This window comes from Clinocottus analis, unplaced genomic scaffold (assembly GCF_023055335.1).
Source record: "Clinocottus analis isolate CAN_PGR_092001 unplaced genomic scaffold, fCliAna1.0.p SCAF_17, whole genome shotgun sequence".
In the NCBI taxonomy this organism is placed as follows: Eukaryota; Metazoa; Chordata; class Actinopteri; order Perciformes; family Cottidae; genus Clinocottus; species Clinocottus analis.
The window spans coordinates 351591-374664 of record NW_027175898.1 but is presented as its reverse complement, the minus strand read 5'-3'; the positions used below and the strand labels follow the sequence as shown (position 1 = coordinate 374664).

Genomic DNA, 23074 nt, shown 5'->3' with positions numbered 1-23074 from the left:
TGTTAGCCTATCTTCCCTTCCATTAGCGTGTAGTTACACGTCTGTGGTCAGATGTCATATAGAAAAGCTCATCTTTTTATTGCACTGATTGACCCATTTTTCAGAAGACTTACCAAATAATTGAATGTCCAGTTACCATCTCATACTATTAGCTGCAGAGAAATCAAGCTATAGGTTTTATCAGGCTGATCAATCCTCATGGGTTGTCTGTTGTTGATGTAGCCCCTTTCACATTTAATCAAAGAGCCTCAAGTTCAAGTAATGGCACACTGCTGATAACATGCTCAGCTTAAAAAAAAGCTCACATATTAAGTGTGCTCACCTCTCATCTTTTGGTCCTGTTGTGGACCAGGAGATTCAGGATTTAATTCCTTTCAACAGGTCTGTTGCACGAACGGCGAAAAATGAATGAAGAAAAGCACTGAGTGTTGAGAACTGAGTGCTTGCCTTCACGGGTGTAGAAGTAATGGCAGTACTATCTGTGATTGATACATTTGTAATCTGCAAGCATTTGTGCTCCTGGTTTAGCCTTTGTGTTACTGGATTAGCCTTTATACTACTGGGTTACCCTTTGTGCTGCTGGTTTAGCCTTTGTGCTGCTGGGTTTGCCTTTATGCTACTAGGATAGCCTTTATGCTACTGGATTAGCCTTTGTGCTACTGGGTTAGCATTTTTGCTGCTTGGTTAGCCTTTGTACTAATGGGTTAGCCGTTTGTGCTGCTGGGTTAGCCATTTGTGCTCCTGAGTTTGGTCACTGGCACATGAATGAGTTAAGTTTTTGACTTCACCGTCAGTCCATTTGACCATGTGTTTTTTTCAATGGTTTTGTTTAAAGCTGTTGTTTATGTTTTGTGTTGTCTGTTCACATGGTTAACTGGGTTTTAAAACAGGCGGTTTTGTCCAGTTCTGCATTGGCTCATATGATCCATCACGATACACTTAAGTCACTCACGGTTCCTCTTGTGCTGTGAGTACCAAATCTGAAATAGAAGCTAAGCAAATCCCTCTAACTGTCTAAGAAATATGATTATTTCTAGTTATTGCAGTGTGTTTAAAAGGGTGTTCTTTGAACTATGTAAAAGATCCGCTGGTCTAAGCTTTTTAGGGCATTACACACACAAGACAGTGATACACCAAGCTGAAATGGTTCTGTCTCATAAGAATTAATATTTTTTTTGGTACTCCTACTTACATGTAACTTAACGTCTGATCTGAACTCCCTGATTCTAAGTGCTAGGTAGCTAGACGCCTGCTAATCCCTGCCGAGACTGACATGAGGCCACTTAGATTGACCTCCGTAGACATGGACCGTTTCAGCAAGGAAACCAGAGCGCCACAGGCTTATCTCCAAAGATTGAAGGTTACTATGTCAACAAGGCCAGGACTCTTTTTCATGCATCAAATAGATTTTTTGAGTTTTGTATTATGTTAAACTTAAATGGCTGTCTCTGGCCTACCTGTGCTCAGCAGGTGGAGAATGCGGTACCTGGGTTACACAAAATAGAAAACCTGTTACTGCCAGTATCAATCAGTGGAATTATGCTTTTGGCTGTTAATAAAAGCAATGTCCTGGTCCCATCACATCGTCTCTCTTCTGATCATGTTTTTTTTTTCATCAACATTCTTGCTTCTTTTATTATTATTTTATTTTTTCCAAAGATTGCTATTTAAGTACTTATTTAAGAATCTATGTCTGTACTTTGTGAGATATTTTACTTTTCTACAAATATTTAAACAAACATATATATATATATATATATATATATATATATATATATATATATATATATATATATATATATATATATATATATATATATATATATTATAATATGTATATATATATTATAATATGTATATAGATATAGATATAGATATCTATCTATCTATATATATCTATATCTATCTATCTATCTATCCCAAAATAAAAAAAAATAAAAAATATATATATATCTCCATTAACCAGACCCAGACAGCAGTTCCTAGCAGCAACCACCCAGTTGGCTTAGCCGAACATGTGCAGACAGACGGCAGCAGATTTTTTCTTTTCTTTTGCTACCATATCTTTTTAAAGCTAACTTATGTTTTATGTTTTTCTTTCATTGGAGCATCCAATTGTCTGGAATCACTTAGGTTTGTCCTCAAAATGCATCGGCAAGATATGCCGCAACATCACTTTCACAAGGATTATCTCATCAGTCGGCGACGGCAAAACAGCCAAATGTGTGTGTGTGTGTGTGTGTGTGTGTGTGTGTGTGTGTGTGTGTGTGTGTGTGCGTCCACATGTATTCCTCTGTCTCTAACCATGCCTGTGTGTGTGTGTGTGTGTGTGTGTGTGTGTGTGTTTGTGTGTCTCAGCTCATAGCCCGTTTTAAGAGGGAGATCCGGTCTCTAAAGGAAGAGCTTGCCATGATCACAGGAGAACAGAGAGATGAGCAGCTTACTGTGGCGGAGATCCAGAGGTATGTCACCTCCTCCTGCTGCCTGATTCCTCTTCCCCTTAATCAATGAATTATGGCCTGTTATGAGCAAGGCATGCAGAGGGGAGTGCGTATGAAATATATTTCGAACTGTGGCTTGCCTTCGTCTCTCTCTCTTTGTTTCTCTCTCTCCCTGAACTGTGTGAAGAATGTCTCTTTTGCGTTTCAGCATTGCGGACAGCGCCGTAAAACTTAAAATTTAATCACAGCAGGCCGATATCGTTTGGCTCGTTTGAAATGCGAGTTTCCAGAAGAAATTGCATTTTGCTATGTTTACCCAACACAGGTGTGTGTGTGTGTGTGTGTGTGTGTGTGTGTGTGTGTGTGTGTGTGTGTACCCCTCTGCAGCCTCTCAGGGCAGTGCAGGCACGCATGTTTGTACATGTGGATGTATTTTCTTTTTTATTCCATTCTTTCACATTTTATTGTATTTTATTTTTTTAAAAGCCTCCTGTGGACAGGTGTTGGAAATTAGCATTCGCTATATACACTTAACACAGTGCATCTGGTTTTCTTTTGTGCATAGATGTGTGCTAGGAATTGTAATGCCATTGTGATGTCCACATCAAATAAATAAAGTCAAAGTCAAATGTATAGGGCTGCGTTGGCCCTATCGGCCTTCTAGGATGTTTACAGTGCGCTTCAAACTCGGGGACGAGAGCAGATGGACTTTTTTTATTTTTTATTTCTAATTTGTATGTGTAATGGTCAAAACAAATTATGTTTCAGGATTCATACGTGTTTGGGGTTTGCCTCAAGTGCCTACATAACTTATGCTGTTAACCATGCACCAATGCTCGAGAAACCTCATCCACTGAAGCTTAACCAGATCTAATAGAGTTCCCTAGGGCTTCAGCCAGGGCTGCTTTATTTCTGCTCTTCTACTCAGATGGCAGAGGGACCCAGTCGGTCATGAACAGATTTCAGGCCAGAGGTCCCATGAAGGACTTGAGACACCCTCCAAACATCCCCAGTGTTGATGTATTTACCGCACCTTGGTCCCCATCAGTTTGCCTTTTTATCATTTCCTCTCTCGTAGAACAATTGTCCTGGACTTGCCCCCGCTTGAGGTCAAACTGTTGTTGTGACCGCATTCACTGCTCATGCTGGCTTTCTTGCAAGCGTTTTCTGACTTTCTCGACTCATCCCTAACACTGGGTAAATGTACATATCATGGCTCATTTGTTGTAACATTTCAAAGCTTCATTGAGCTGTCGTTGATTTTAAATATTTTTTTCTTCTTAGTTTACTTCTATTTTCTACTTAACATATCACGTCACACTTTCGGAAAGAAATACTATTTGGAGACTGTCAAATACTGGAGTTTGAGAGAGGACGCTTTTTCTCTGACAAAATATTGTACATGGCAGTGAAGGGCATTATCCAGAAGCCAGCATTGTATCACAAAACCACCGGTGTCTCACAGAGCCATGGTAGAATGACCACTACGTTTGTTTTAAGTCCTTCGTCATGTAAACCCAGCTTGTTTCTCCGCCGAACAAGTTTGCAGTGGAAAATAAAAACCGCACATTGCCGTGTCCGCATTGGATCCGTCTGGACGGCTGCCCGTCGGCCTGGTTCGTCCAAGAGCTGGAAGAACTAATGTTTGGACTATCACCCAGTGATAGTTTATCAACGGTCCGGCACACTGGAGCTGAGGCACACGTTTAAGTAAATAGTTTTCTTATGACCAGAGCCACATTTTAAACATTGGATATACATATGAACTATTTGAGTGGCTGCTGAGCCTGTCTTGAGTGTGATGGAGAGGGACTGGAACATGGTTTCAGCTTTGTTGGTGTTGTCTGAGAGCACCTGTGTGTGTTTGTGTGTCCGTGTGTCTGTGTTTAGGTTGGAAGAGCTAGTCAAGGCCTTCCTGGAGGACCCTGATCCAGACGTGACACTGTCTTTAGGACCAGACATGCGAAAGATCCAGCACTGTTTCTCCCTGCTGAAGGTAATGCGTTTATACAAGCTGCATGCACATGTCCCCGTTTGACCTGGTGTTGGTTTTCCTCTTCCTGTCCATGAATAGGTCCACTGGCCAGTGTGGCAGCAGCAGCAGATGTCTTCTGTCCAGCGATTTTGGATTCTGTTGGTCAGTGTTGGTGCTAGATAATTATCTTCACCATAGTTGTGAGGGGCTGGAAGGTTAAGAGCACATCGGATCAGTGAGGGGTTCAGAACTAATCTCTGAATCAATCATCAGCTCAGCAGTGACCAGCTGACCAATCCCATCCTCTATATAGCTTGAAAATATAGCTTAATGTGGTTAATGCGACTGCAGGTGGATACTGTATCATCAAATAGCATAGGGTCACTTTATCTTCACAGAAAACATGATCTTATCCTCAGGCCTAACCCTGTAAACTGTAAATCGTGTGCTTTATTCTTGAGGCTAGGAAGTGAACATATGTGAAGATTCTTTGATGCCAAACTTATCCACCGCTGTTGGTTTTCCCACGGCGTGTCTTAAGCCTAGAGGTTTTGTTGTTTAGCAGGTCTCTGTTGTCCAATTAGAGGCTCAGTGTCATGTGACATGCAATCGTCAATGCCAGATACTCTTGAGAATCTCAGCTAGAAAACTCAAGACAAACCAACGAACAAAACATTTGTCTGAACAAATTTTTTTCACGTTATTTATTTTTATATATATATATATATATATATATATATATATATATATATATATATATATATATATATATATATATATATATATATATATACATATATATACACATATATAAATAATGTGAAAAATAATATATATATAAATGAGGGACACTGGTAATTTCAGCTTATGAAATGATATTCACAAAAAAGTTTACCTTTAGAGCACGTGACAACAATTGCATGAAGCTATCTGAAAGTTTGGATTTGTAAAAACAACAAAAACAACCTTCTCATAACTTATGTTTAATAATGTGTAATCAAGTTTGGTATCTGTAGAAATAGTTTGCTGTCCTCTTACAGATCATTGCCTGCCCATCCCAGAGGTAGTTATCCAGAAAGTTACTATTTTGGCAAAGAGCAGATTAGATCCGCCCCACCACATTTTCTAAAAAAATTGTTTTAGAACTAGCCAGTTCTTCTCTTTGTGACTCGTAGCTTGTCTCATGCACAGATAAATAAAGCTGTGTCCATCTCTCAGACTTTTTGAAACCTCACTGCTGAAAATATTCCTGCAAAAATCTTCTACAGCTACAAAAATGTGTTTTGTAAAATCCAATTTGTGTGCATCCAACATTTTGACAGATGCATTGAAGAACTTTTGTGATATTTCTTTATTTTTTTAAATTGTTTAAATGTTTTATTGACCCTCATTTGCTTGCATAAGATTCAAAAACTTGCATTACTTATTAAGCAAACACATTTACTGCTTCCAGATTCTAAAATATTAGAATGTTATTTGAAGAATTTGAAGCTCTCCTTTGGGTTCTCTTCTGGACTTAAAAAAAATTCGGGCTGACACATTGTCATGCGGGCTGCAGCGGAAGACGTTTGCACTTGCGTGTTGTTCGCCAAATGTTGGCAGAAAACACAAACTCTTTTGTTCTTCTTTGTTTGGAAGAAAGTCAGTTGTGTCACGGAGTGCATTCAACATTCATCAAACAGCAGCCGCTGCAACCGTGCTGCTAAATGAGCGTTCTTGCACTCCACCCTGGTTGGAGTTGGAGCAGAGCGGGGCACCAGAAGCACTTCCAGATCCCACTCCGATGTCTGTTTATCTCTCCTTCAGTTTGTTATGTTCCGCAAACTCTATCTCCTGTTCAGTTTACATTCCTCCGAGCATCACCCCATTCACACTCCACCGATTTTAGAGGAATTTGGTATCTGGTTTGAATTTGATTCCTTTCTTTCTTTCTCTTTTTTTGTTCCTCAACGCTGGTTAGCTGCTCCCCGCTCAACACTTTGCTTGTGCGTAAAAAGGGCAGTTTGACCTACACGGTTTAGCAATGCATGTTTGTTGTCACTCTGCAAATCGGAGGCCGCCATGCAGTGCACAGTGCACTCGGTACCTTACTGCGTCTCTCTCCATGTGGAGAAAACGCTAATCTGTTAACATGTTTACCACCTGTGTTTAAGCCTGGTACATCATTGAAACAGGCGTTCTATTACAGATGGTAAAAAGAGGGTCAATTTATCTCATGTTAAGGGAATATCACAGGACTAAGAAGATTACAGCTTTCCAGGATGATACTATGTGTTTTCCAGATCGTTTACATTACATTCATTTACATTAGAAATTAGATTGTTTTTACTGAAAGTTGTTTTTCTCTACAGCAAACCTAAGCATTGTAGATAGTCGACTGCATTTGCGTGTTGCAATTGCATATATGTCTCAATCTGTCACTTCAACATATCTTTGATGAAAAAGAAGCCATTCTCTTAACTTCCATTCATGGTCAACAATCTTTCTTTTATGTGTTTTGGTACAGATAATGATCATGGACCAGCAAAGTAGAGGAAATAGACGTGGTGATGAGCAAGCGTCACCGGCAGCAGCGGTGGCAGTAGATCCACAGAGCCCCCGCTCTGCAGCAGAGGTGACCAAACTGAAGGAGATGATGACTCAGCGTGACAATGAGATCAGTATCCTTCTATCGTGAAGCAGCTGATGGTTTCATTCTTTTAGTTTTGGAGGTAACTTGTCTGACGAAAACAATAAGGCTGTTGATCAGCGGACTGTAAAAGTGTCTAGTGTAAAGCTCCTGACCGCTCCCGGAGGGACCCTGGGTTCGATTCTCAGTTACAACGCCTCCTGTTTGTTTGGTCAAATGTTTTATTTAACTTTTGCAGTAAGAGAACATGCAGAGCAAACATAATACAATACATTACATTTTTTTTAAATACCTAAGTTAAGAAATAAAAATACACAAACAGATGAAATAAGAAAAGAAACATACACTTTTATTAATCCCCTTGGGGAAATTCTTCTCTGCATTTGACCCATCCTTGATGAAGGAGCAGTGGGCTGCCCTGTGAGGTGCAACGAGGGGTTAAGTGTCGTGCTCAGAGACACTTCGACATGTGAACTGTGGGGGGGCTGGGGATCGAACCGGCTACCTTGTGGTAACGGGACGACCTCTCATCCCCCTGAGCTACAGCCACCCCAAAAACAAAGTAAATATATAATTCCCCCCACCCATCTTCTCACCCTTTTTACTTTATCGGCGAGTTGTATAGTGGAACTAAAGCAGATGGCATAGAAGGGAAAATGTAACGGTTAATAGGAGCAGCCGGCAGCACCATGTATGAGAAGGGAAGCTGCACCATCCCAACTGCATATAGGGAATTTGCATTTTAAATAGATCTGCCAAAAAAAGCACAGTCGGCTTTGAACTCTAAATGTTCGTCTGCGTCCAGCTTCACAGTTTAATCACACCTACTGTTGATTGTCGAATTAATAGCAGAAAGTTATTTATCCAGAAGTAAATCTTCCTCTGTTATTGCTCGGTTGGATTACAACGCTTCTGCAAACATACGAGTTATGAAACACAAGCAGCCTCTAAAACACACACAGAATGTTGCTTTAATGTGCATGTTACGATAGATTCTCATCTACCGACAGCAGTTCATCATGGTGACTGTTAATCATAATATGGTATTTGCATGTTGAATATGATATTTCTAATAGCTTTATAGGATTATTCTCCCCTCAGCCCCTCTCGCTGCGGCTTGTCATTAGATCACGGCGGATTAGTTGGAAAATTGAGACGTCTGCTTGATTGTTTCGCCACAAAAACCTCAGCCCACCAAAACAAATAGAATATTATCATGCATATACTTCACCGCGGTATTTCTTGGACCAGGCGTGTATAATGTGAAATCCTCTCCTCTTTGTGGATGTTTCTCTCTCACAAAATGTCATACGTCGGTTTTGACGTAATTATCGTTGCGCGTGTCTCAAAGCACATATTTAGGCCAGTAAAGCATGCGTGCTACCAAACATATTTCTTTGTGAAGTTTGTATATAAAGCTGTAGTAGCCTATACTGTCAATCGCTCAGTAAGGGTAGTCTGTGTGCAGCAAGTAACTCTATGATCTGGGTTGACCAACCCTGTAGGAGTTTCATAATTTCCAGCCAGAGTCCTAATAACTAACTAGATTCAGATCACTTCTACAGCTTTATCTTGTATCCGCGAGCTAATCACCATGCTTTCCATGCCCGTAGAACCGTGGTAAAACTGTTCCTGGGAGCCAAAAGGTTCCTGTTGCTAAAGGCTCAATGTTTCCAGAATATGGTTGAGTCCTCGCAGGGTTAATTATGGCAATTTCCCTGTAAAACCAAAAGGTTGTATCTCCACCCGCTGGCCCTGCATGTTTCCATGCACGGTATACTCTGCATTTGAGTGGGGCACCTGGTAGCGCTTAGTCCACTCTGCTAGAGTTATGACACGCCCACCACCAGCATGATGACAGAGCAACAGGGAGAACCAACAAACACTGCTGATTTTAAGAGCAACGTTGCAGTCGCACGTGAAAGTTCCAGGTCGCGCTCCAAATTTTTCTGTGCGCAGAAATTTTTTTTGTGGCGTAGTCAAGTGAAGTGTGTCTTGAAACTACACCTGTCTACACATTCACTTTCTTTTCCTGAAGGCTGTTTTCACAAGCCCGTCGAGAAACCTGCATGATGTATGTATGTCCTTATAGTTGCTGTATTACCTGCAGAACAGTAACTCATATTTTCTGTGAGGTAAATGACTGTTTGTCAAAGGAATCTTGTGACTTTTGTATTACAGCGACAGGGAGAACCAACAAACACTGCTGATTTAAAGCGCAACATTGCATTCACACGTGAAAGTTCCAGGTCGCAAGAAAGGGGCTGTTTAAAGGCAGAGCTAAATCAGGGGAAAAATTCTAAATATTTTCCCCTCCACAAAACATTTTTATGGCCCTTTCTGATGAAAGCCAAAACCTTTATCTATGCTCTCTTCAGACTTGCAGAACACAGGAGTATACATTTGGTACTAACCCATTCAGTTATTTCCAAACTTGGCACTAGAAATGTTTACTCAGCTAGTGCTCGCAAACCTTATTGATTATCTTACTGTGGTAACCTAAGCCACTGCTTTATGTTAAGGGTAGAAGGATCTTTTCCATTTGAAAACCCTCGAAAAGAGAAAAGATGGACTTTTCATTTAAAGGACCAGTGTGTGTGATCCCCTGAGAGTTGGTCTTAAGGATGTCCGCAATGTTTGTTGCACTGCAATATTTCTACAACAGCCAAAAACGATAAATTCCGCCACTAAGTTCTACACACTGCTCCTTTTAGAGTCACCCAACGGCATCCCATTCATGAGATGTCTCTATTTAAATAGAACGTGTTGTCAAAAATAATGTAATTAGTTTGATAGTTACATTCATTAAAGAGGTTGACATTTAGCAGCAAACTCTGAACTGGTCTCTTGAGTCTACTGGTCTAAATATATATTTTATCTTTTGTACGAAGAGCAAAGAAAATACCAGAGTCAAATTGCCGTTAAAGCTGATTCTGATTCGGATATTGTCTTCTGGCACTGGCAATGTTTTCAAGTAAAATATGAATGCTAATATCCACAGCTCTCAGATTATTCTGTTTTATGTTCTATTGGCTCACATGTATTCAATAGGGATTTGGCTAACGCTAAATAAAAATGGCAACAGTAATAAGGGACAGAAGTTATCTTACAGCGTGTTTACTGCATTGGCACGGGGTTTCCTAGATTGTTGTAACAGCTCTGACCATTGTTCAGTATGATTTCTTTCATTGAGACACTGCTCCAAATTCCACTTAATCAAAAGTAATGCTGTTCGATTTATTGTTCAAAGACTAAGCATGCAAAAAATAAAAAACAGCCTCTGGGTCTCATAGCTGCAGTAGTTTATAAATTGGGCTGGAGACGTTTGGCTCCTTATTTTTAGCCACTCAAGTATCCTCATGACTTTGTTGTTCCCCCGACTTCACATCCAGGGCGACCATCAGTTTGACGTTTTCCCCGTTATTGGTGGGGAAAAAAATAATCTGGGAATAACTCTGCTTCTAAATGTTCTTTAGTACTTGCTGTACAATCTTCATTACTTGCTGTCATTTAATCGTGCCTTTTAATTGTGCATACAGAATGTAAAGTTGTCAAACAGAGATGCAGCAATGATTTCCTGTTTGCTGGCATCTCCCAGCTGTTTGAGCTTGAATGCAAATGAGTGCTGATTTGATGAAATGACCTTAATCAGTCATTTTGCAGATTGTAAATGTCTTGGATTAAACTGACTATAGCTATATCTTTTATTTGAATGGTTTGAATCAGGGTAGGGCTGAATAGAACAGAATACTGCTTTAGTTGTAAACCTACTCAGTGCTCTGTTGACGCAGGAGTTTAAATCAGCACTGGCAAGTCTTTGGTGTTGTTTGGATGACTGGCTTCAGTCTAGTGGGTTCTTTTTTTAATCTCTGTGTACTGCACATTGTATTAGTTACCGACACAGGAACTCTGATCTGTTTTATATTCCAGCAATCATAATTATTTGTCTTGGATGCAATATAGCACATACACATTTGAAGGCTTTACAATAGCAGTTTATTTCAGCTCCATCGACCACTCCCCCCTCAGTTTTATTCAGTCCAGATTTAATTGCGTTGTGTCACCTATTCTGGTAACATTTCCTGTGTTCTGTTATCACTATGCTAATGTTCACCAGAGGTCACTGGTTACAGGTCAGCCAAATGAAGCGCAAGATATGAGGACTATAAGATAAGCACAAATGTTTGAATATTATTTTATGGACCAAGGTTTTTGAAGGAACCTCTTCATGCTTAACGCCACATGAGGCACCCTTCAGCATCTGCATGGGACACACCGGGCTTTCAACTAACTTCCAATGTAAGCCCATCTACGTCATTTTTAGACGATCAGGAAACCGCTGTTTGTGTCCAGTTTAAAATTAAATGTTAACATCGACTTTTTTAACCCAAGCCACGACCTTTTCTCTAACCCAATCAAGTAGTTTTGATCCTAACCAAGTACCCTTTCGAGTACTTTTGTTTCTAATAATGAAGTTAACCTATGTGGGAAGTTTATTTTGAAAAGACACGATGGGTGCAAATGAGGGGAACTGACACAAGAGGTGAACCTGGAGCGTCACTGTTTGAAAATTGGGTACAATAATTATTTAAAGCTTTAAAGTGTATTGTGCCAAGAAAATATAACTGATTTAATATAGTAATTGTGGCCGAGTGGTTTAAAAAGAATTTTCATACAAAATTGAAGCAATTTGTGGCACCAAGCAAGATTTGGCACTGCCCCTTCTTTGTAGCTGCGGTCATTTTAAAGGCATTTTCTCTATTTCCTGTGATGTCTGCTTTATAGGACGGCATAATGGAGAGTGACAAGGAAGATCAGAAGGAGAGATGAAATGCACATCGTGAGCGAAGTGTGACCACATTTCTAGTGCGTGGCATGCAAAGCCACCCAAAGATCCAACATGCAACCCCTCAAAAAAATGTTCATTCCATGCTATAGAGGTCCACGGTGGTGTTCAGCACAGATGAAGGTATCAGACGCTAGAGATCTGAATAATGGGAAAACCTGCTGAACACAGTCTGAAGTAATGACTTGTAAGAAACAATGACATAGGACCCACAGAAATGTTCATATTTCTCTGTAAAACCTGGCCTCTGTAGGTCGTGTCGGGGTTTAGATCTTGGCAGTTTATAGAAGACTGTACGGTTCGTTTCATTGGAAACTGCAATTGGAGACTTTGTTCCTTCGTGTTATTGTTCCCCCTGACATCCCTTTTGTATTGGCTGACAGGAGTATGAATTAACGTCTCCAGCCCCTTCAAAACTATGTCCATTCTTAATCCAAAATAATGACATTCTGACTCTTTCAGGGGCTTTTCTTCTGACCACTATGGTTTCGGGCAGACCACAAGTAGATGTCTGCTAATCTCATGATAGAAGAACGGACTAATGTGTTGTCTCTAAATTATGGGTTGTGATTAGGCCATCCAGCACACTTCGCTTTATAGCGGAAAAACAGGCACACAGGGAGCTGAATGCACATTTTATGAGAATGTAATGTTTTATTTATGTAGGTAAAGGAATACTTCTTTTCGTATAAATTGAGCTAAGCTTTTTACCAGCCGGTGGCAAGCTTTGATTTCTGGCTTTAGTTGACATTTTAAAAGCAATCTTGGCAACGTTCTGTAAAATTGACTTAATCATGTTTTGTGTTTTTTTTTTTAATCTCTCAGATTTAAAATGCTGAACAAAGAAAAAAAAAGCCTGAGTCTGAGCAGGAGGCAGAATAGTGCTGTCGAGTTGGATGAAAGTACAGGACATGGTATAGAGGAAGCGATTAAATGGTCTTCACGTCACACACAGAGAAGTGAAACGTGCCATGGCAATCAAAATGTGTACGGGATCAAAGTGGGGATTGTTGCCTTTTTTAAACTACTAATTTACTGCATACTCTCACCAAGACGCAGGAACACAACTACATGCTGATTCAAGCAGACAAACACACTCACGCAACCACATCAGTGAGAGAAGATTTTGTAGAATTCTGGTAGTGTATCTGCCTCCTCCAAGGTCCACTGATCCAGATCATGACATCTCCTAAAGTCAGGGCATAGATGTCGTCTCGACTTCCTCCTATTGTACAAAAAAACAAGAAAAACGTTGAAATACAGTCTGCGGGTCAGACACTGGGCGCATTGGCAGCACCCCGTGGTCATTAAAAAACCCCAATGAATCCAGCGGCCTTTAAAAAATCACAATCTATGTGTATATTGTCGATTCAGTCAATCAACCGTCATCCTCATACCCTGACATTAATCTCCATGTTTATTCTTTGCATCAGTTGAAAGAGGTACTACTGAGTGAAAGATCCTTTATTTATTTTTGTATCCAGTACTTTGTCCAAATGAAAGACAAGTAGAATCCTTAACTCGGTGCCGACAGGTATCCTCGTTAAGATGCTGAAGAGGGAGAAAAAAAAAGTCCAGGATGCTGCTGCTCAACTGGCTCACATCCCCGATGGCCAGAGCACGGCCTCCGAGATGGCCCAGAGGCTAATGTCAGTGTCACCGCTGAGGGAAGGAAGCACAGATACCATCTCAGACGGCCATGGAGGACGAGCTACACAGTACATGAAAAGAAAAGGTAACTTTAGTCTCTTATTTACTTTCCTAATTTTAGTTTAGAGACAGGCTTTCTTAATGGCAGTCCATCTTTCTGACCCCGAGGACTTTGCAATGAACTCGGTGCTAGGAGCCGAGACAGGTGATCTCCCTCCATAGGAATGTGGGCGGCTCCGTGTGGCCACGCTGATTTTCTCTGTTCCCATGGGCCATTGACAAACCCTTGATTCCTGGGTAGGATAGTCTCCGCCTAGACGTTTTCTTACTGTCTAAACAATGTCATCAGTGGGATTGCATGCTTTTCAGATTTTCCCTTTCAGAGGTCAGTCCTGAGGCCCTGTGTGATTGCGTCAACAGTGCGACATCAGACAGCACAGTACATCAAACCTGTAATTTGGAAATCTCGCGAAAGGGATCGAATTAAACAGAAGCCAGTTTGTCTCGGTGACTGTCAGCGTGCTTCCACATGTGGTGCTGAATGGAGTGTCATCACCATGACTTATGTCGGTTTATGTCCACACAGTTTAGTCCACGGTGCGTGCCTTCCGAGGGTTTAGGTGTTCAATAAAAGTGGAGCGAAGACTCCGAGATGGCAGACGCTTCAGACCGCAGCTCCTCTTGGATTGATACAAACTTGGTTTAAACAGATTGTGCACGTTGCCGAAAGTTGAGCCAATCAGGCTCTGAGATCGGCTCCTTGGCCAGCGGCAACATTTACTTGGCTTTTCCTGTTTAATTTTGGTTAAGTGGAGCCTTAAGTGTGATGATGAACCTGAGCCCTCGTAACGAGCTCAGTCATAGCCGCCGGGCGCGGGCGCATGGGCCAGCAACTCATCATGCTGAGGCTGTGCTCCCGTCTGTGCTAACCACAGCTCCCCTCATCCTTTTCTTTTTTCTTTTTTTTTGACATTTTTGTGTAATGCTGCCCGGTGCGGTAATAAGGCCGGCACAGAGATAATTGCAAACAGGGTCCCTGAAAGAAGAGCCCATTAGAAAACAAACACGTGCTTGAACCTGGTCCAGTCAGAGTTAGTGAGTGAATCAGTCATTCACGGAAAGGACAATGAGGAGCACTGTGACGGATGGCTATGGATCTGTGGTTTATGAAACCCACTGATAAATGAGTTGCCATGTGTGTTTCAGTCGCTCAGTATGGGATGCTGTCTAATACGCAGTGTTGCCACTGGGTCTGTTTTTACCTGCCCCCACCAGTCCTTCCTTTTCTCCCTTCCCATAGGACAGTGATGACCTCTTTGGGTTCTTTGTGGCCTCTGCTGCTTTACCACCGCGGACCTTCATAATGCTGTCTATGTGTCTGTTTTTATATACTGTAGTAATCACAAGACAATGGGGCCCCTGGGCGCAGACATGCAAAGGGTCCCACCACCCTTACATAGTAGCAAGACCCAGAGAGAGAAAGATGGTCATACAGTTGTTTTGAACGTTTTGTAGTTGTTGTTAATCTGGGTTTTGTTTTGCCACTCTTTTTCTAGTTGTTTTGGTCTCTTTGTAGTTTGTTGTGTGTGTCTTTGAAGTGGTTTTGTGTGTCTTTGTGGCGGGTTTGGTCTCATTATAGATTTTGGTGACTTTTTTTTAAAACAAATTTTATGTTTCTTTGTGGCCATTTTGAGTCTCTTCCTAGTTGGTAAGTGACCGTTTGTGAGTAAAGGCCCCTTACACTTTGGGCCCCTATAGGCCCCTCTCAGTAATCCATCCCTAACTGTAGTGTGTGATCTTTACTTATTTATTATTATTATTATTATTATTATTATTATTATTATTATAGATTGAGTGTTTACATTGTTACAATGAGGATCTTGGGTCCATAATAACCAGAAATGTAAATACCAGTCAGTCAGTCAAGACTCATACTGGATCCAAGCATACAATATTACATGTGGTGAATCCAGATGTTTCATGATCAAATGAGAGAGGACACAGGTCACTCCGATCCGACTCACAAACTCAAAACGTGGTGAAGAACCCTCCTGGCTCTCGTTGTAATTCTGGAGTTACTTATGGCCAGCAAACCTAAAAAGTCTGCAATACCACACTCAAATGACATTTTCATGGATGTTCCTCTGATATTAAGGGATAAGTTGTTACATTTGCTTTATAAGTTTGACCTTGAGGAAAATATGCCTTCTAGGTAGCTGCTAAGTCTTTATCGTGATCCACAGACCCAGGTAGTGCAGCCCTGAGGCAATCCTCAGGCACTTTCCTTGATGAACTGCTAACCACACGGTCGGTGCTGACACTTGCCCAACTTTCATTGTGATGGTAAAACAGCACAGAAAAGGACAACATAACTGTGTGCGTTGATCACCGGTCAATGGACATTTGGAATACACTGCGTAGTCCAGAGTTTAATTTAAGAGAATATACGATTATTTATTTTCCATAAATTTATAATTTTTATAAGTACAATGGCCTTAATAGAGTTGTTGGCACCTGGTCGCTGCGCTTTTTACATTACATTTCATTTAGCTGACGCTTTTATCCAGAGCGACTTATATTTTTGCTCTATTACATCGTAGACACAGCAACGGGAAACAATAAGGGGTTAAGTGTCTTGCTCAAATACACAACAACATGGGCTAGTGGAGATAGGGGATTGAACCACCGATCCTCTGATTAAAAGATGGGCTTGCTGATCACTGACCCACAGTTGCCCCAGCTTTTAAAAAGGTTGACGGCCATAAACGTCCCGAACGCTGCAAAATAACGAAGTCTCTGGAGACTCCGCCTTGCACTTCCAGTGGGTCCAAATTTATGATCGAGAGGAATTAGTATTTTGTACTTTTTTTTCCTACTCACTGTGCCTTTAATTGTTCATCTGTGTTATTTCTCTTTTCCCTCTTACGAAATTTATAAAGTTTATGTCAGGTAATTTGTAAAGAAGTGAGTGCTACTCTGGAAATGGAGTTTGTCGGTTCTTGAGAAAAATGTAATTTCATCAGCTTTACTAAGTTCCATATTGCATTGGAAGTCATGAACTCAGCTGGTGTGATTACGTCACTCTGATACACACACTATACAATAACTGAATCCGGTCCACTTGCCAGCAATATTGGTGCTGTTTATCATTGTCCATTAATTTCCCTCCTCCCCCTCCCCTTTTCCCCCCAAAAAAACAACAGACCCTGCAGTCTCTTATGAGCTTGTTACACGTCCACTCTGGAATGTCCATCCACTTTTCTCACACATTGCGTGAAGCCAACGGTGCGATCTCCACACACCTACTGTCCATCAGCCAGCAGGGAGCTTTTTAGAACCTGCTGAGCAGGGCCTAGAGGACGCGGCTCACACTTCTGACTTCGTCAATTTCTTAAAGCTCCAGTGTCCACGTTCAGGAGGCCGTGACATTGTTACAAATTGAATTGCCTTTAATAACACAGAATATGCCAAATATTAGAAACACACAATTGACACACTAGTTTTAAACAGTGCACTGTGCTGCGTATTATGTGCTCCACATCTGGAGGGCCTTTATTCGATGGTCCACTCGGAGACCCATAACCAAACTATATGCGTGCATTAGATCATTGTTCTTTATAATGTCCTAATTCAAAACAAATGTCTTACACTTCTCCTCTTCTCGAGCTCGAAAGGTCACTGACTGTTCATGCATGTTTAAATGTAGGTGCCATAGCCCTCCGCCTCTATGGTTACCTGGAGGACAATTACTGCCCCCTGAAGAGTAACTGTGAATGTAATGATGATAACCGTTCCATAGAAATAATTCATGCTGATTGAATGGCGTACAATCCATTGTACTCTTTTCCATAATACGTCCTTCTGTTCTGAATGCTTGGTTTTGCCAGCATAGTATGAAACGTAAACATTGGGGAGCATCTCTTGCCAACACCCCGGCGACAGCTATGGCTTGGTATGATGTTTTTGGGTTGTATTCTGTTGGTTTAACTAGTGGAATTTTTTGTGGTTTAAAGGTCACTGAGGTCCATCACGTTCTCACAATATTCTCAGAACACCTTCAGGGAATTTCTTAGAATTTGGCCAAACATCCACTTAAATTCAGGATTAGAGTTTGGGGTTCAAAATTGAAAGCTCACTGTGACCTCACAAAAGAATATTTTTTGACTCTAACTAACTAATTATCACAACTTCACACACATGTCGGATAAAACAATGAAGCGGTGATATTTTGGGCAGATGTGGATGTAAATGGCAACTTGGCAGAAAACAAAAGTCGACAATTCTAGTTTGAGTCCCTAACAGAACAGGACTCCAACAATGTGCACCATGAATTGCTAAGTCGACTACTCCGAGATGCCTTTTCCTGTGGTTAATTTACTGACTTCCTCCACAGGCACAGATGCACTGTGTCTTCTTCTTGTGCTCTTCCGATTGTTTTCTTAGTGTCGAAAGTTCTCTAATGGATGGACAAGGTGTTCCTGTTGTAACTCAGGCTGGCGTGAGCCTGTATTTAAGCTCAAGGAGAGACCCAAGACTTATATGAAGATTTCGATCTTTACTGTAAATCCTGCGAGCATGTAATGAGACGCTGATGGTTCTACCAGGCACTTTACACGTTTCTGTGATCCGAGAAAGAGCTCGAGAAAATAGGACACCTTGGCAGGTCGAACACCCCCGTACCCGCTCAGGAGGTAGAAACGCACAGATCCATGGTTATTTTACTGTCCAGTGGACTACAATCCACAAACGTATAACAAGCTGGTGTATGACAACATTTCTTATGAACTGATGGCCCAGTGCAGTCATTCATCTGGTATTTCATTTCTAAAAATGTGTTGAAACAGCAACAATAGTCACAACAACACATTCCTCCCCTGTAAAACCTCTGCGGTTTGTCAGCACTCAAAGCACGGAAAAGAGGAATCAGGAAAGTTGGCCCTCGGTCGGTGCGATCTCATTACCCCACAAATGATGTTACTCCAATATAATATGATGTCATATCACTCTTACATATCCCTGGAATGTTGCTTTTTTTTTTTACAGGAGTCGATTGAGTGCATTTCTCTCAAGAAACCCCTTAAACCGCTTTGTTGAGCTTGGCTCTTCCAGCACACTGTACGGCTGTGAGATGCATGCTGGTTTAAATCAGGACTTTCCAAAAATAAAGAAACAAAAATTCATGACTGTCTTGCAATTAATCTCGCATGAGTTACTGTCCTGTGTACGTTCTTTGGATAGAACAACTTCATCACAAAGATCCACATAATTTACAAGGGAGGGGAATTTGGTGATTATTGTGTAGCTTTGGGTTTTCCACTGTAATCTCGATGTTTGTTTGTATGTTTTATATTATAATTTTAGGCCATATACAATCCAGTGCAGTCTCACACTCGGGGGAAAAATGTTGGTTTGTTGGAAACGCCGTTGTTACTGTAAATTAGATTGGCTGGGTTAAGAGACAGAGCTTTGATTGCGTGATCTAGAATGCACGACTAAATGTCTCGGAGTCGTTCACTTTGTGTCAGAATCAGAACAGTTTAATTGCCACGTATGTTTGTACAAACGAGGAATTTGTCCTGGCGGAAGGTGCATCACAACAACAACAACAACAACAACAACAACAACAGCAACAACAAAGAACATTTAACTATACAAGTGAAAGTATAACATTTTTGATAAAAACAAGTAATAAGTAAATAAGTAAAGATGCAGTAAATAAGTAAGGATGCAAGTAAAAATAAAAAAACAAAAATAAAATGATCAATAATAATAATAAGAGTAAAGTAAAGTAGACGGAATGAGGTTATGATTTTTGAAAGTGACAGGTGAAAGGTAATGTGGCAAGTGACTTTAAATGTGAGGTGTGGAGAGATGTGCAGGCGAGAGAAGGGAAGGGATAGTCCTGGGGGAGACACAGTCAGTCAGTCAGGTCAGGATCCGGGCTCTATTGATGAGCCCGACTGCTGCCGGGAAAAAACTTTTCATGTGGCGGGAGGTCTTGGTCCTGATGGACCTCAGCCTTTTGCCAGAGGGAAGGGACTCAAAGAGTTTATGTCCAGGGTGAGAGGGATCAGCCACAATCTTCCTTGCCCGCTTCAAAGTCCTTGAAGCGAACAAGTCCTGAAGGGATGGCAGATTGCAGTCAATCACCCTCTCGGCAGAGCGGATGATGCGCTGCAGCCTCGGCTTGTCCTTGGCAGTGGCTGCAGCTTGCCAGATGGTGATGGAGGAGCAGAGGATGGACTCAATCATGGCAGTGTAGAACTGCACCATTATTGTCTTTGGCAGGTTGAATTTCTTCAGCTGCCTCAGGAAGAACATCCTCTGCTGGGCCTTCTTTGTGATGGAGCTGATGTTCAGCTCCCACTTGAGGTCCTGGGTAAGGATGGAGCCCAGGAAGCGGAAGAACTCCACAGCATCGACGAAGGAGTTATGCAGGATGAGAGGGGCGGGTGGGGCCGCGCTCTTCCTATAGTCCACAACCATCTCCACTGTTTTCAGAGCATTAAGCTCTAGGTTGTTGTGGCTGCACCAGGTGGTCAGTCTCCTATCTGTAGGCAGACTCATCCCCGCCGGAGATCAGTCCGATGAGGGTGTATCGCTCGCGAACTTCTGGAGCTTGACGAACTGGTAACTGGAGGTGCAGCTGTTGGTGTACAGCGAGAAGCGCGGAGAGGAAAGAACGCAGCCTTGGGGAGAACCAGTGCTGGTGGTCCTGGAGCCAGAGACATGTTTCCCCAGTTTCACATGCTGCTTCCTGTCTGACAGGAAGTCTGTGATCCACCTGCAGGTGGAGTCTGGCACGTGCAGCTGGAAGAGCTTGTCCTGCAGCAGGGACGGGATGATTGTGTTAAAAGCAGAGCTGAAGTCCACAAACAGGATCCTGGCGTAGGTTCCTGGGGAGTTCAGATGCTGGAGGATGCAGTGGAGGGCCATGTTGACTGCATCGTCTGCATACCTGTTGGCTCTGTAGGCGAACTGCACAGCGTCCAGCAGAGGGTCGGTGATGGCCTTGAGGTGGGACAGGACCATGCGCTCAAAGGACTTCATGACCACAGAGGTTAGGGCGACGGGCCTGTAGTCATTGAGTCCTGTGATCCTGGGTTTTTTGGGGACGGGAATAATGGTGGAGGCCTTGAAGCAGGCTGGGACGTGGCATGTCTCTAGGGAGGTGTTGAAAACGCCAGTGAATACCGGATACAGATCAGCACAGTGCTTCACGGGTAGAGAGGGAGACAGAGTCCGGGCCCGCTGCTTTGCGGGGATTCTGCTTTTTGAAAAGCCTGTTGACGTCTCTCTTCAGAATAGAAAGAGTCGTCACTGGGAAAGGTGATAGGGGGGAGAGGGTAGGTACAGAGGTGAGAGTGGTGCTGGGGGTTTGTGGCTGGATGATGGGCCTGTGGGAGATGGCGTCAGGACTGCTCCATTGTCCTTCAAAGCGGCAGTAGAACTCGTTCAGCTCGTCTGCCAGGCCGGTGTCGTCCATGGAGTGAGGGGTTTTAGGCTTGTAGTTGGTGATCTGCCTGAAGCCTAGTTTATGCTTTTGCGTCAAGTTGACGCCGTATCTACGCCGTCGACGTGACGCCGTCGTTGAGCATTCGAATTTCTGCGTCGAGGGACTGTATTGCTCTGCAGTTCACTGCCATGTCGCCAGGGGTGTGTGGCTGTGTGGCTGTGTGGTTTCAGGGGTTATAGAGTGGGTTATATAAATTGATGAGCAAATGCTTTTATTGCAAATGTTGAAGCGCAGGCGGCAGAGAAGACGTTTGCGGAGTTGGTCTGTGCGACCACAAAAAAAAAGCAACTGCCGGAAATTACTTTGTGAGCAGACAGCACTTGCAGTCCGCGTCAACGCAACGCGTACTTAGGATTTTTGGGAGGTGTGCGTCCAGCTCCGGCATAGGGGTGTGCGTCGGGTCGACGGCGTAGTACGGCGTCGACCTGACGCAGAAGCATAAACTAGGCTTGAGACCTCTCCAGACAGAAGCAGAGTCACGTGCTGAGAGCTGATGATGCAGTTTCTCAGAGTACAGTCGTTTAGCATCTCTCACCGCCTTGCTAGACCTGTATTTTGACTCTGTGAACAAGTCCTTGTCCTTACTCCTAAACGCCTGGTCCTTTTGCAGGCGTAGTGTTCTGTGTCCCCACAAAAGCAACTTTGTGTTATGGAGATTGTGACAAGCGACAGCACAGACTGATTGCGCCACGCTAAATGTAGCGGCTCTCAATAATCACCTGCCAACATGATTCAGTATCCACGTATCATTTTGATGTCTTTTGGCAGAAAACAGGTCTTATTCACCGCAGGTGGTTGGCTTCTGAGGCTCTGGGATTGTGCGTGCTTGGATGACTGGAATGGGACACTTCATGGAAGGAGGCCATTATTACCTCCGCCAAAGATGTTTTCAGTTCCTTTTCTTTTATCCGTCTGTTTGTCAGCATGGTTATGGAAAGACCACCGTCCTGATTTTCATGACACTTGGTGGAAGGATATAGCATGAGCAAAAAATGGGCCATTATATTTGTGCACTCCAAGTGCCCTTCTAGTTTTTGTTACACCTGTGCTTTTCTGCTGTGACATGTCAACAATATGCTGTTTTTAAATGTATTAAGTAGTATGAAATGGTGTTGTTCTTTGTGTGTTGCCGTACACATTTGGCTTTGTCCCCCCCCCCCCCATCTCCTTTTTTACACAATGTGAATGTTAATTAATTGGTGAATCCATTATTTTTCTGTAATTTAGTTTTTACATATTTTTTACTTTAACAAAGTACAGTCAAAAAATGAAAAAACAAACCTCACATAACTCTTTTCAAAAGACAAAGAGTATACATTACAATACGTATAAAAATATATATTTAAAGAAACTAACCCTGTTACCCAAACTTTCTCTTGCTATATACATTAACACCATCTTTTAATATACTAGTCACACACACAGTATCAGTACTTTTATAGGCAGCTGCTCTTAACATGCTACTTTACTAATTTAAGATAGACTTCCTGGTGTCTTTCACGCCTTCTTTAAAACCATAAGTCTCAGATCACCAATCACTTTCACTAGTGATAGTTGGGAGGTCAACCGCATCAGTGGCGCTCTGACGCTTCCAAACAGGAGTGTACCTGTGTATATAGAACGCACACAGCTCAGGTCTGATGTTCTAATCCACACAGCGAGACACCTACCATCCCCTAGTTAGGTTAAACCTGGTCATATAAATTCTCAGAATACCGCTGATGTCTTTGTGCTGGATCTTTTTTCTCTCAGGTACACAATTGTCTATGGGAAAGCAAGAGGCCTTTGAAACCTTCATAAGGGACAATAAGGACTACCTGGCCCGTGAGGACAACAAGGAGCTACTCAAACAGAGGTTAGTGACCAATAGCACAGTTTTCTTACATTCCCTTCCTTATGTTGCCCAACATTTTTATTAATAATTAGGGCTGGGCAAAGTTGAACAAAATTAACTGATTAATTAATTTTCTGCGATTAATTGCATTATGTGCCAAATTCAATAATGAAGTAAAAAACT

At 42.1% G+C, this 23074-nt stretch overlaps 1 protein-coding gene across 5 annotated transcripts in view; it reads left to right on the top strand.

The window, feature by feature from the left end:
* Positions 1-23074, top strand: part of kif6 (kinesin family member 6) — a 62154-nt gene that overhangs the window by 19445 nt on the left and 19635 nt on the right. For all 5 annotated transcript variants that reach the window (XR_011077684.1, XM_068580632.1, XM_068580631.1 and 2 more), the window contains 5 exons: positions 2359-2462; positions 4332-4437; positions 6923-7076; positions 13426-13626; positions 22810-22912. Coding sequence is in view for 4 of the 5 variants with exons in the window: in XM_068580632.1 (XP_068436733.1) it covers positions 2359-2462; positions 4332-4437; positions 6923-7076; positions 13426-13626; positions 22810-22912 (668 nt within the window). In the remaining variant the exon portion in view is untranslated. The remainder of the gene's footprint in view (positions 1-2358; positions 2463-4331; positions 4438-6922; positions 7077-13425; positions 13627-22809; positions 22913-23074) is intronic.